The sequence below is a fragment of the Notechis scutatus genome, chromosome 10 (assembly GCF_049901735.1).
Source record: "Notechis scutatus isolate UNSWTSFEM ecotype Mainland chromosome 10, rNotScu1.2, whole genome shotgun sequence".
NCBI classification, from domain to species: Eukaryota; Metazoa; Chordata; class Lepidosauria; order Squamata; family Elapidae; genus Notechis; species Notechis scutatus.
In genome coordinates, this window is record NC_142018.1 from 5058259 (window position 1) to 5071584 (window position 13326).

Sequence of the window (13326 nt, forward strand, 5' to 3'; positions counted from 1 at the left end):
GGAAGGAAGGAAGGAAGGAAGGTAAGGAAGGTAGGTAGGAAGGAAGGTAGGAAGGAAGGAAGGAAGGAAAAGAAAGACAAGGAAAGAAAGGAAGAGAGAAACAAAGAGAGAGAGAGAGAGGAAGGAAGGAAATAGGAAAGGGAAGGGACATGAAGGAAGGAGGGAAGGAAAGAACAAAGTCAGTGTGCTAATTAAATAAGCCTCATTATAAATACCATATGTTACAGCGCCTGGCATGGTCTGAGATAGACTTACAAGCCATTTTGATTGTATTGAAAATTAATTCAGAATAAAACATTTGCCCAAAGGAAAAAAAGGATAACTGAAAACAATGCTCCATTCATACCTGAGGCAGGTGCTCCATAGCCTCGGCCTGTTTTTAGATTCAGATTCATCGGAGTCCCCCTAAAAAAGAATGAGAGCAGAACTGCAGTTTCTGGGCTACCTCTGTGGGGTTTGGCTCCAATCATCTTTATTGGGGCCTTAAGTCAAACCGTAACAGCATGAAAAACATCCCATCGTCTGCTGAGTGGACAGGCTGACCCCAGAGAAGGGGCCAGGGGAATCTCCTTTGCAGAGATGACACTGCCGGGCTGGTAGCGCCCTCCCCCCCCCATCCTAAAGGGCTTTCGGGGAGTGATGGGAGTGGAAGTTCTCCCCATCCAGATGGGGTCAGGTTGAGTTACTTTGGTTTAACCGAAAGCCGCTTCAATGGCTTTGTACATCCAGCAGACATTTGATCCAGCGGTCAAGGCACCAGCTGGAAAACAGAAGATGGCAAGTTCCACTCTTGCCTTAGACATGAAGAGCTGACCGGGTGACTTTGGGCCAATCGCCGGGAGATGGTGAGTTCTAGTCCTGTTTCAAGCACGAAAGCCAACTGGGTGACTTGGGCCAATCTCCAAGAGACAATGAGTTCTGGCCCCGCCTTAGGCATGAAAACTAGCTGGGTGACTTTGGATCAATCACCAGGAGGTGGTGAGTTCTACCACCACCTCAGGCATGAGGTGGGCAGTGGTGGGATTCCAAATTGCACGCTACCGGTTCTGCGCACTTCACAGAAAAATTGCCCTCCGCGAGGTGAGCTGTTTCTTAGCTCAGCTGAGGCGCAGCAATCCGCTCTGCCTGCAAATCAATGGAATATGGGACGGAAAAGGGTGGGGCAGGTGGGTGGGGCCAGTCAGAGGTGGTATTTGCGGTTCTCCAAACTGGCCAAAATTTCTGCTACCGGTACAACACAACCAGTCCAAACCGGCTGAATACCATCCCTGTGTCTGGGTGATTTGGGGCCAGTCGAGTGTCTCTTAGCGCAATCCACCTCACAGATTTATTGTTGTGGGGAAAATAGGAGGAGGAAGGAATATTAGATATGTTCACTTCCTTGAGTCATTTATAACAGTAACAGAGGCAGGAGACAAATAAAATAAACAAGCAATGCCATCATAGATCTCAAAAAGCTTGCACGACTATGGCACACCGTAAAGAATCGGATGTGGGAGAGGGAGTCACACATACATATAAGATGGGGCTCCGGTCTTGATATTGCCAATTGTAACTCGAATGTCATCATCATCACTGTCGCTCTCCTCATCCTCCTCTTCGCCACTTGGGATGGTCTTCTACAGCAAAGAGATCGCATGTCCAGCATGAGAAACTAAATCCAGCTGGGTGAGTTGCACAAGGAACAGAAGAGAACGTGAGGGGGGAAAAAGAGACTACATCTCATTTGGATTTGGATCCCACCTGATGATATATTATTAGATTAGTGTTGACTGTTGCCAAGCAGAGAGAGAGAGAGAACTTTCCTCATGACAATCTGTCCCTCAGCTGCTCTTTCAGGTCTTCCCACACTGCCCACCCACCACACCATTGCATTGGGGCGTGGGAAGCTCTCTGCTGTTGACCCTCCTCTTCGGCTTCCTTCCACTCTCCTGAGCAGGGGCTCCAACCTTGGCCACTTTAAGACTTGGCAACCAGCAAAGCTGGCTGAGGCATTCTGGGAGTTGAAGTCCACAAGTCTTAAAGTGGCCAGGGTTGGAGACCCCTGCTCCTGAGCATCGGGGCCTTTTCCAGAGAGGTAGGTCTTCTCAAAACCCCTCCCAAGTAGCGTAATTTGAACTTGGTCATTGAGAACTCTGGATTTGTTTATTTTCTTGGGTATCCACGGAGTTCTTGGGAGAATTCTCAAACACCAAAGAAGGAAAGTATCAATGCTCTAAACGAATCCTGCTCCTTTAAAGTCCAACTTTTGCATCCACAGAATGTCACCAGGACAAAAAAATGTTTTATGTAATTCCGATTTTTCTGCTTAGAGACACTACTGGGCATCTGAATGCCTTTTTAAAGGCTTTCGTTGAAAAGTCATTCAGATGCCCAGTAGTGCCTCTAAGCAGAAAAATCAGAATTGCACAGAACAATTTTTGTCCTGTTCGAAATTCTGTGGATACAAAAGTTGGGCTTTAAAGGAGCAGAATCGTGAGCAGAATCAAGCACTTTAAGACTTGTGGACTCAACTCCCAGAATTCCTCAGCCTGCACATCAATCTGGCACAAACATCTCCTCTCTTTTTTGAAACGTATAATCAGATTATTATTCTTTTGGTGATTACATGGAGATAACTATTAGCAGGGTCTAACTGTGGCACTTAAGACTTGTGGACTTCAACTCCCAGAATTCCTCAGCCAGCAAAGCTGGCTGAGGAATTCTGGGAGTTGAAGTCCACAAGTCTTAAAGTTGCCAAGGTTGGACACCCCTGGTTTAGAGCTTTGATACTTTCCATCTTTGGTGTTCGAGCTATGTTGGCTGAGGAATTCTGGGCGTTGAAGTCCACAAGTCTTGCCAAGTTTGGAGACCTCTGACTTACTGTTTGATCTTCACTGAACTGGTTACTATTTGTCCATTGGGGTCTCTTAGCATACTGACAGGAGGTTGGAACTTCTGTGTTCAGAAATCTTTTGGAAGATGTTTCTTGTTTTTCAATGTTTTTCTGTCTTCAGTGTCTTTTACAGCAGTTGTTGTAATACTGCTTCTCGTCTCAGGAACTCTTAGTTAATTGCTTTTCAGAAGCCTTTTTTGGTTTTTTTTCTCTTCCCTCCCCTCCTTCCCTTCCATTCCTGTCAGAATCCATGGGTTGTTCTAACATCTAGTTTGCTTTCTTCTCTTTTTCCTCTTCAAGCATTATCTTTTCCCATTTATCCTTAATTACTTTAAATCCAATCCATGGTTCTTCTGCTTTTCTATCAATCATCAATCAATCACGTATTTATTACAGTGATAGACTTGCATGGCATCTATCAATGTTCACGACTTCAAAATAACTTTTCATGTTCTGTTTGAAAATGATGGCTATGTGCTCAAGACACATAGTACATAATGAAAACTGGATGATTTTCTTTCTCCACTTTCACACCCACTCCTGGTCATCTCTCCCAAGGACACCCTACTCTTGTCAGAATGAGGCAGCAAAGCAGGACACGAAGAGGTAGGTGGTCCCAACTATTGTTCATGGGAGCTCTGCCCATCACTGACATAACTCTCTGTGGGTTTCTCCTGTGTGTGCAGGCAGCCCTTGACAGAAAAATACCCACTGATTCTCTATGCTGGACTGGACTGGGGATGAAGTCCAACCCATTTGCCAGACACGCGATTGGGAAAGGACTTCCTCCTACTGAGAATCATCACTTACTTGCTGCAACAGTTCTTGGTCTTCACTGATAACAATCCTGCTCTCCTTAGGAATGTTTTGCAACGGATGAGATTCGGTGTGCCTGATAAATGTAAACACAACAATAAGGGCAACTCATATTTCTTTGGGCTGTGTCCCAAAGTTTCCCGTTTGCAACAGTTTCTCCACCCGATAGGATACCGATTATACTGGCCAATCCGTAGGACAACTGACTCTCCGGCACACAAAGTGTTCCTTTCTATGCGGATGTCAACCTAGGCACTCATAGGGTTATCCTTGGCATGCACAACTGCAGCCAGAACGAAGCTTCTGCAGGTCCCAGGACTTAAAGCTCAAGGTAGCCATGGAACTGTTAATGGCCATGGCTTGACCAGGAACACGCTGGCTTTCCAACTACCTGGCCGACTTTTGCATTGGCTTCAAGAATTCCCATCCTATCTTCTTTTTAAGCAAAGCCCAATTGTCAGCTAACCAGGCAGTTGGAAAGCAAGCCTGCTCCTGGTACATACATACATACACACATACATACGTGACTAAAACAGAGTTTAGAACTCTAAATGAGAAAATAAAATGCAAATAAAACAGATATACAAAAAGCATTTTTGGTTTGTTTTTTTAAAGTAATGAGAATAAGCAGAAGTGACAAAGTAAGTAATAAGCTTGCAATCAACAGAAGTGACAAAGTTACACTTAAGCTTTTACAATTAATGTAACTTAACATTAATTTAAGGTAAATTTAATGTAATAAAATTAACTTAATGTAACATCAAGTACCTCCATAACTTGATGTCCTCCAGAAATGTTATATACTGTTATAAGAAATATAGCATTTATATGTAAATGTTGTATGCTATAATGTTCAATTAGCATGGCAAAAGCTTGCCAGGTGTTATGGAGATTGAAGTCCAACAGAGCTGAAGAGCATCATGTTACAGAAGTTGTCACCTGACCTAAATATTATTTGGTTCTAAATGAAAAAATTGAGATTTACCCAGATATTGGTCCATCTTCTGGCTTACCATTGTCATCTGAAAATAGGGAGAAAGACAAATACTAATTAAAGGCAATTATAAATCCTTCAACATTTGTAAAAAAAAAGAACTCAGTGTAGCCTTATGTTCCTGTTGACCAATTACGATGGAATATGAAAGGATGTGGACAAAAGAAGCGAGCGAGGAGGAGCAGTTGCTTTCCTAGACTGTCCCTGTACTCCGTCTCTTCCTAGCTTATGTCTCTCTTTTTCTACCCATAGTGACACCCAAACCCCAATCCTTCTTGAAGTCCCCTTTGAGTTGACTCAATCCTGATGGCCTCAGGAAGTTTCCCATGGAGTTTTCTTGGCAGCCACATGGGAGTGTTTTGCTGCTGCTTTCCCCAAGATATTTTGTTGTATTTACGACTTCCAGGATTTCCTAACATCCAGATCATCCTAGATCAGGAGACAGAACAACGCTCTCAATTTGCAAGAAAGCAAATGACAGTTGAATATTGGAAAACATTCTAAGGATAAGTGGAGAGCGATTGGGGAGTAGAAGCAGCGACCAAACAAAGCAATCGGCTCCCTTTTGCTGGGTGTGTTTGGGCAGAGACTGGACATCTTTCTGTAGGTTTAATTTGGATTCCTGCGTCTAGCAGAAATCTGAATTGAGGATCTTCCAACTGCAGGATTTCCAAATGGACAGTCAGGGAAGTTTTCTGCAGCAAGTGCAACAGAACCCATCATCCTTCTGAACCTATGCCTGGACACCACTGACTCCAAGGGTTGGTAAGAAGTCACACCTCAGACAGCTCATTCATAAATAATTACTTGTGCTTAGAAAACAGGGAGGAAGCCACATGGAAAGTGTTTCCTGCATCACATTTCCTGGGCAAAGAGGATGCACATGAATTTTGATCTGTGGCCTATTCTGATATTAGCAGGCTGGCTATATAATTTATGTTTATACAAATGGATCTGCATGCCTCACTCATGTAGGACCAGCAATCCCCCTCTCTGTGCAATAGAAACTCTTTAAAACTTTTGAGAAGTAGAACTCGTGGTTCCATTAGAAGAGAGTATTTGTAGCTCAGGGTTGAACTGTGGAGTCCTTGGTGCTCTCTGAGCTTGGAGGTTTTCTTACAGACGTTTCATGACCCAACTAGGTAACATCATCAGTGAGAGAGAAGGTGGGGTTTGCTCCCTGTTTATATATAGTTTATCCTGTCAGTGTTGGTGAAGGGGTGTGTGTGTCCCTGTGGTAGTTCCTTAATTAAGATATTGTTGTCTGGTTGGTTGATTGTTTGTGTTAATTCCTGCTTATCTGGGTGTTGGCTGCAGGAGAGGATGAGTTTTGTTCTTTTTGAGTTCTTCTTTTTGTTACCTTCTTACTTTTTATTGTCTCTTTTAAATGCTGTGTAAATGTGGCTTATCTCTGTCTACAGAATGGGACCACTTGCCATAGCCAACTTACTTGGGAACAATTCAACAAAAGTTAAATTAATTTTGATGGCCAATAATAAGAAAGTCAATCCAGAAATACAAGAGTTACAATAATTTTGACAAAAACGTGGTCACCAATAATAAAAGTATCTCAATTAAATTATTCATAGTGTTGAATTGTCCCGCAGCAAAGGTGGCTGTAGCAAGTTAGCCGCAACGAATTGTCTGTGTTTCTATGGATGCCTGACACAATAGACAGTTAAGCAGGGACCAACACTGAACTATCAAGCAGAAACAATACTCTAACCATGGAACTTGGAAGGAGCAAAGCCACACCTCCACCAACACTGGCAAGGCAAGCCACTGTATATAAACAGGGGTAAACCCTTGCACTGATCATGTCACCTCATTGGGTAACGAGATGTCTGCAGGCAAACCATCAAGTTCAGAGAGCAGCATAAAATGAACATTTACTGCACCGGGATAACAGTAACAGTTCCACTCAAGCAGATGCCAAGGAAGCAGTTCCCTTAGAACCGATCTGACAAACAGCCTACAAAATCAAAAAAAGATCACCTCTTGATTGTGATGGCATGCATGACAGTTCATTTCCTCTATACAACATGTTTCTCCGTTCTTAAGTGCTGTGCCTGTTTAAATACAGTAGTTCACCAGAGAGATTTGTTGTTATTGTGCCATTAGTTCATTATGGGTGCAATTACCTATCTTTGTTTATTTAAAGCACTTCTGCTTCAAATATAAAAGGTCGGAAACTCTGCACTGACAGCATATTTGCAAAACCAAAGACTCAGTTGCATCTTCTCAAAGAGTAACACATGGCCTGAGGACTCAGTTCTTAACATACTTTTAATAGAGGCCTGGAACCAATAGGCTTCAACACTGTGTCACTATAATAACCTAAACACATTAGAAAAGAAAAAAAACCACCTTATTTATCCAAGTAAAGTTCTAAAGGTCCCCAGAATGTTATTTTTGTTACCATGCAAAAGATCTGTTATGGTTTACATTACCTAAGGAAACAAAACTGGATAGCTTTTTGTTGGTATATGTCTAGAAACACCCAGCTTCCTGGGGAGTATCATCACACCAACGGTTTTAAAGTCTGAAATAACATTGCTAAGAAATAGAGCATAAAAGTCACTCTTGATGACTGCCAGAAAACCCAAAATATATACTGATGAAGACTTTATGTCTCGCTGAGACTCCTGATCAATAGATCAGAGTTAGCAGTTTAAAATGTAACGAAGACATTTTTTCTGAAAGGGACAGAGCAGCCATATTTCATTCTTGTTCCCCTGGCTCAGGGGTGTCAAACTCACAGCCTCGCATTGTCGTCCTGTGACATTCAGCAACTTTTCCCCCCTTCACTAAACCAGGGGTGAGCATGACCAGCACATGACACATGTGGCCCACGGGCCACGAATTTGACACTCCTGCCCTGGCTCAATACCAGTAACTGTGAGAGAGATCTTGAGTTCCCCAAGCAATCTTGGACAAGCTCTTAAATTGGAGCCAGCAGTGTGCTGCAGCAGCCAAAAAAGCCAATGCAGTCCTAAGCTGCATTAACAGAGGGACAAAATCAAGTTCACATGAAGTATTAATACCGCTTTATGCCTTCGTGTGATCACACTTGGAATATTGTTTTGGTTGCCACAATATTAAAAAAAAAATGTTGAGACTCCAGAGGATTAGGGGGCTGGTAGCTAAAACATACAAGGAATGGGTTGCTGGAATTGGGTATGTCTAGTTTAAGGAAAAGAAGGACTAGGGGAGACACGATAGCAGTGTTCCAATATTTGAGAGGCTGTCAAAGAGAAGAGGGGGTCAATCTATTCTCCAAAGCACCTGAGGGTAGGACAAGAAGAAAACGGATGGAAACTAATCAAGGAGAGAAGCAACTTAGAACCAAGGAGAAATTTCCTGACGGTTAGAACAATTAATCAGTGGAACAAATTGCCTTCAGAAGTTGTAAGTGCTCCAACACCTTTGTAGGGAATAGTCTAGGGCTTCCTGCTTGTGCAAGGGGTTGGACTACAAGACCTCCAAGGTCCCTTCCAACTCTGTTACTCTGTTATTTTATTCTGTAATTCTTTATCACAGTAACATCTGGAAACTGAAGCAACTTAAACATTAGACAAGCATACTTGTTAATTCCCAACCTTAAGAAATTCAAATCTGATCTCCCACATTAAATTGTTCTCTATGTTCTTAGATAATCTGCCTATTGATTAAACATGGCCACTGCCATCTTTTTAGAAACAAACAAGAAAGCCAGAAAAAATTGAGAAGCATCCGCAACATGTTCCTTAGCCTACAATACTGCATAACTTGATCCCATGGCCCAATTTTATCCATGTTTGTTTGGCTCTGCAATTCTAACTCAGATCTGCAGAGACGGATCCACAATGCTACTTCTGAACTATGCATTCGCACACCCAAGCACCAGCATTCTACTACTGGAATTTGCTGCACTAATTTCACAAAGCCTACAATGCCCCAGAAATGCTTGAACCCCTGTATGTTTCCACCAAGAATGTACAGCTGCATGTCCTTATAATAAATAATCTGGTGGCACTGATGAAGCCAAATAAACAGAATAGTCTAAAAATAAAAATCACTTTGCAGTCAAACAAGTATCACCTTTTCATTTCACATTCATTTAATATTCCAATTACCAAATTACAGGTAGTCCTCAACTTATGACCACAATTGAGCCCAAAATTTCCGTTCCTAAGCAAAACAGTTTTCAAGTGAATTTTGCCATTTTATGACCTTTGACTGCAGTTAAGTTAGCAACACAGCTGTTAAATGAATCTGGCTTCCCCACCAACTTTGCTTGTCAGAAGGTCACAAAAGATGATCACACACGACCCAAGGACTCTGCAACTGTCATAAATAGGAACCAGTTGCCAAATGTCCCAATTTTGATCATGTGACCAGCTACAAGGTTTCCAAACGGCTGGATTAACAATTGGCAAGTGTTACATTTTAGGATACAAAACTTGGTTTGTACTGAACCAGGAGCAAACAACCAGGAGAAATAAAATGGAACCATTTCTTTGGTCCTTGTAAGAAGAGAACTCAAACTTTGCTCAGTGTGGGGTTGGGCTTTTTTTCTTCTCTTTTGCTTATGCACCTAACTTTAAATTATGGTTTAATGCTGGCTTTCCTAACTTTGACAACTTTAAGACCTGTGGACTTAAACTCCCAGAATTCCTCAGCCAGCAACAGCAAAAGTCCACAACGGTTGACTGAGGAATTCTGGGGGTTGAATTCCACAGGTCTTAAAGTTGCCACGGTTGGGAAACCCTGGTTTAAGGTTAAACTACTGCATTGACAAGCCACCAATTGGCTCCCAGCTGTTAATACAATGAGAACATGGAGGAATGGCAGGCCAGCTCTCCCTGAATTTCAGAAATCACAATGAAAACAAACATTCTTTTAACATAGTTATAAAAGTCTACAATTTGGTTTCACCTGGAAGTCCTGCCCAGACAGTTCCCATGGCACGTCCTTTCTACCACCCCATTCTGGGCAAGCACAAATTCAATCTTTTGAATCCCCCTAATAATACCACAAGTTGTTTTTTTTCTGAACTACTTACTTGGAAGAGGGCTCTTCCTTTTTTTCCCACCAGGCATTTCAATTCTGAATGTCCCAACCAGGGAAGTTCTGTTCTCTTTAAAGGGCCATCCACGTGCTTCCCCTTATTCCTAGAACTGTCCCGCATGGCAAGCCATGGCTCCCAATCCCTCCTTATAACCTCCCCAACTGTTTTTGAAGTCTCCACTTAAGCATAGTTGCTTGCTGTGATGAACTCTAGGGAGGTGTCAACCCACCTGAATGTAGATTCCCCAATCATCCCTTAAAGCAGGGGTCTCCAACTTTGGCCACTTTAAGCCTTTGCTGGCTGGGGAATTCTGGGAGTTGAAGTCCTCCAGGCTTAAAATGGCCATGGTTGGAGACCCCTGCCTTAAAGTTTAAGCTCCCCTTCCATTCATGGACTTCTCCTTGCTGCTCACTTTCCTATCAAATTATCATCCATCTGCAACTGACAGATGATATGATCCATCTGGATTGGACTATTGGACCTTCCAGAGGATGGAGTAAACCTTCCTGGATGCCCAGGTGAGTTTTTTTACTTCCGTACTTTAAAGCAGGACTCTCTAAACTTGGCCATTTTGAGACTTTTGGGCTTCCGACTCCCAGAATTCCCCAGCAAGCCAGGGAATTCTGGGAGTTGAAGTCCACAAGTCTTTAAAGCTGTCAAGTTTTGAGAGCTCTCCTTGAAAGCACTGACTCGTGCAAAGGTGGGACCTGGTTTTATCAATCCCATGTCTTGGTTCCCATGAGAGAAGGGGCCAGGATCACATGACAGCCCGGATGAAAATGCAGCGGGCTACTTTGAGGGCCAAGTTGTTGTTATGTCAACCCAGCAGAAGTTTGAATCCCTGTGAATGACCAGTTGTTTCTTCTTCTGAAAGTGGCTGCTGGACTCTAAGGAAAGACTGGGCAGCCACTTGTCTGGTATGGTGTAGGGCCACAATGGCGAACCTATATACGCATGCCAGAGGTGGCATGCAGAGCCCTCTCTGTGGCCACATCAGCAGTCGCCCCCAGCTCAGCTCCATGCATGTGTGTGTGTGTGTGCCTCCTGCCAACCAGCTGGTCTTCGTGTCTCTGCTGTGCATGTGGCGGGGGGGGGGAGACACGGGCGCATGCACAGGGAACATGGGTGCATTTGTAGGGGACGCACACATGTTGCATTTTGGGGATGTGCACGCTTTGGGCACTCAGTGCTGAAAAGCTTTGCCAGCCCTGGCATAGGGGTCTCCTGCTTGAGCAGGGGGTTGGACTAGAAGACCTCCAAGGTCCCTTCCAGCTCTCTTATTCTGTTAAAGGAAAGAGTGAAATATTTTCAAGTCGGCAGGTCCCGTCTTCTGGACTCAGGGTCTCCAACCTTGGGCCCTTGAAGCCTGGCGGACTTCGACTCCCAGAATTCCCAGCCAGCAAAGCTGGCTGGGGAATTCTGGGAGTCGAAGTCCGCCAGGCTTCAAGGGCCCAAGGTTGGAGACCCTTGTGAATCTGACCTTGCCCTGGCCTTGTTAGGTTCCCGACCCTCCCCTGCCTTTGGGGCCACTCCAGACCCGGGGCGCCTTCGTGAAGTTAGGCCCCGCGGTGGGCTTCCCCCTCGCGCGGAGCATCCCCTCAGCGGCGGTTCCCTGCCCCCGGGGGCGCTTCCCCTCAGAGGAGCCCCCGGCCGCTCTTCCTCCGGACTCCCGCTGAGGGGGCGGCGGCGGGGGCGGCGGGCAATCCCATCCTCCCCAGCCAGCCCGAGGAGGAGGACCAGGGGCTTCCGAGCCCGGCGAGGGGAAGCGCCGAGAGGGATGCTCCGCCGGGCCGCCGCCTCCCAATCCTGGGCCTCCGGCGGGGGAAGCAGCCCGGCACTCGCCCGCTCCCCAGCCTCCTCGCCGCCGCCCCCACCTCCGTACAGCCACTGCTCCTCGTCCTCCTCCGCCTCCAGCTGCACGGCCGCGGGCTCCAGGTCGGTGGCCATGGCGGGGCCGCGCGAGGACAGCCGGCCGGGCTCAGCGCCGCCCCGGCTGCGGCATCCTGCACGGAGCGCTCGCTGCGGCAGCCCCGCCGCCGGGCTAAAGCGCCGCCGCCGCCGCCGCCGCCATCCTCGCCTGCCCGCCTCGGCTGCTCCCCGGAGGCGCCGCAGCCGCCGGGCGCGCGCTCGCTGGCTCGCCACAAAAAGAGCCCAGCTCCGGCGGGGGAGCCGCAGCCGGCGGCGCCCAGGCCGGGAGAAGGAGGCGGCGGCGGCGGCAGCGGCGGCAGCGGCGGCCCCTGCAGCGCGAAAACGGCCAGGTCCTAGCGCCCCGCGGACCCAGGCCAGCCCGAGCGCGCCGCCGAGCTGCAGCGATGGGCTCCGGGGTGGCAACGGGGCGCGGGGCGGGAGAGGGGCTGCAACCTAGAAGGAAGGAGAAAAGTCCCGACCGTGAGACCAACCCAGCACCGGGAGAGTTTGGCTCCCGAAGTGGCGCCCGCTCCATCCCTGGAGGCTCTTCAGAAGACACTGGACGGTCATTTGTCCGGCATCGGCTGGGCTGGGCCAGGGTCTTCCAACTTGGTAACTTGGAGGCTTGTGGACTTCAACTCCCAGAATTCCTGGGGAACATGACTTGGAGGAGGAATTCTGGGAGTTGAAGTCCACAAGACTTAAAGCTGCCAAGTCAGAAGATCCCTGGACTCTGGGGTCTCCTGCTTGGGAAGGGGGTTGGCTAGATACAGGGGTCTCCAACCTTGGGCACCTGAAGGCTGGCGGACTTCAACTCCCAGAATTCCCCAGCCAACTTTGCTCTCCCAATCCCGCCTTATAACCCTCCAACATTTTGTTGGAAGTCTCCACTTAAGCATTGTTGCTTGCTGTGATTAACTCTCGGGAGGTGTCATCTCACCTGAGTGTAGATTCGCCAACCACCCCTTAAAGCAGGGGTCTCCATACCATATCTAGGGACTAATACAATTTAATGGTCGAGACCAGGTTTAGGTCTCTAGCTGGGACTGAACCTAGATGTTCTTCCACCAGGTTCCAGCTCCCGATTCACTAGCTTTCCTTGGATCTCTAGCTGGTCAACATGGGAGTTTCACCGGAAGGCCAGTGGTTGTGGGAAGAAATTGTGAGCGTATCAGGCTAAATGTGGGAGAACCAGGTTCACCTCTCCACTAAGCATGAAAAAAGGTGTTGATCTTCTGCAAGTGAAACAAGACACCTCAGGCAGCAGTCACCTTCCAGATGCTGTGGTTGCAACTCCAGTCTTTCCTCATGCTGGTTCCAGAGCCGAAGGACTACCAGCCAGGTTTATCTCATGGTTGATTAGTCTTGCACATCCCATGGAGTAATAAGGATGCCACGGATTCTTGAATGTTGACTATGGGAAGGAGGCCACTGTGCTGCCTGAACACACAAAATACTTAGGAAGGCTTGATCCTGCTTTTCCGTAGAAGGGGGGAGAGGAATAGTTTGCAGTCAATGAGCAGGATTCAAAACTAAACCAAAGCCACCATAAGCCACATTCTTGGGGGACCACACTCACAACTTTAAAGGGAAGTATGTGTGGCTAAAATATCAGTGCAGTTGTTCCCTAGATACAACTTGAAGCACTTGAGGGTGCTGATAAAGCAAGCTTAAAGAAGTGTG

The 13326-nt window shown here is 46.5% G+C and overlaps 1 protein-coding gene across 3 annotated transcripts in view; it reads right to left on the reverse strand.

Annotated features, from left to right (window-relative positions):
- Nucleotides 1-11934, reverse strand: part of LOC113427285 (pre-mRNA 3'-end-processing factor FIP1-like) — a 45026-nt gene extending 33092 nt beyond the window's left edge. For all 3 annotated transcript variants that reach the window (XM_087972002.1, XM_087971999.1, XM_087972000.1), the window contains exons 1-5: nucleotides 11610-11934; nucleotides 4677-4713; nucleotides 3686-3767; nucleotides 1516-1619; nucleotides 347-405 (exon numbers count right to left, since the gene is read on the reverse strand). In XM_087972002.1, the coding sequence (XP_087828128.1) occupies nucleotides 347-405; nucleotides 1516-1619; nucleotides 3686-3767; nucleotides 4677-4713; nucleotides 11610-11682 (355 nt within the window). In that variant the 5' untranslated portion in view covers nucleotides 11683-11934. The remainder of the gene's footprint in view (nucleotides 1-346; nucleotides 406-1515; nucleotides 1620-3685; nucleotides 3768-4676; nucleotides 4714-11609) is intronic.
- Between the last annotated feature and the right edge of the window lie 1392 nt (nucleotides 11935-13326).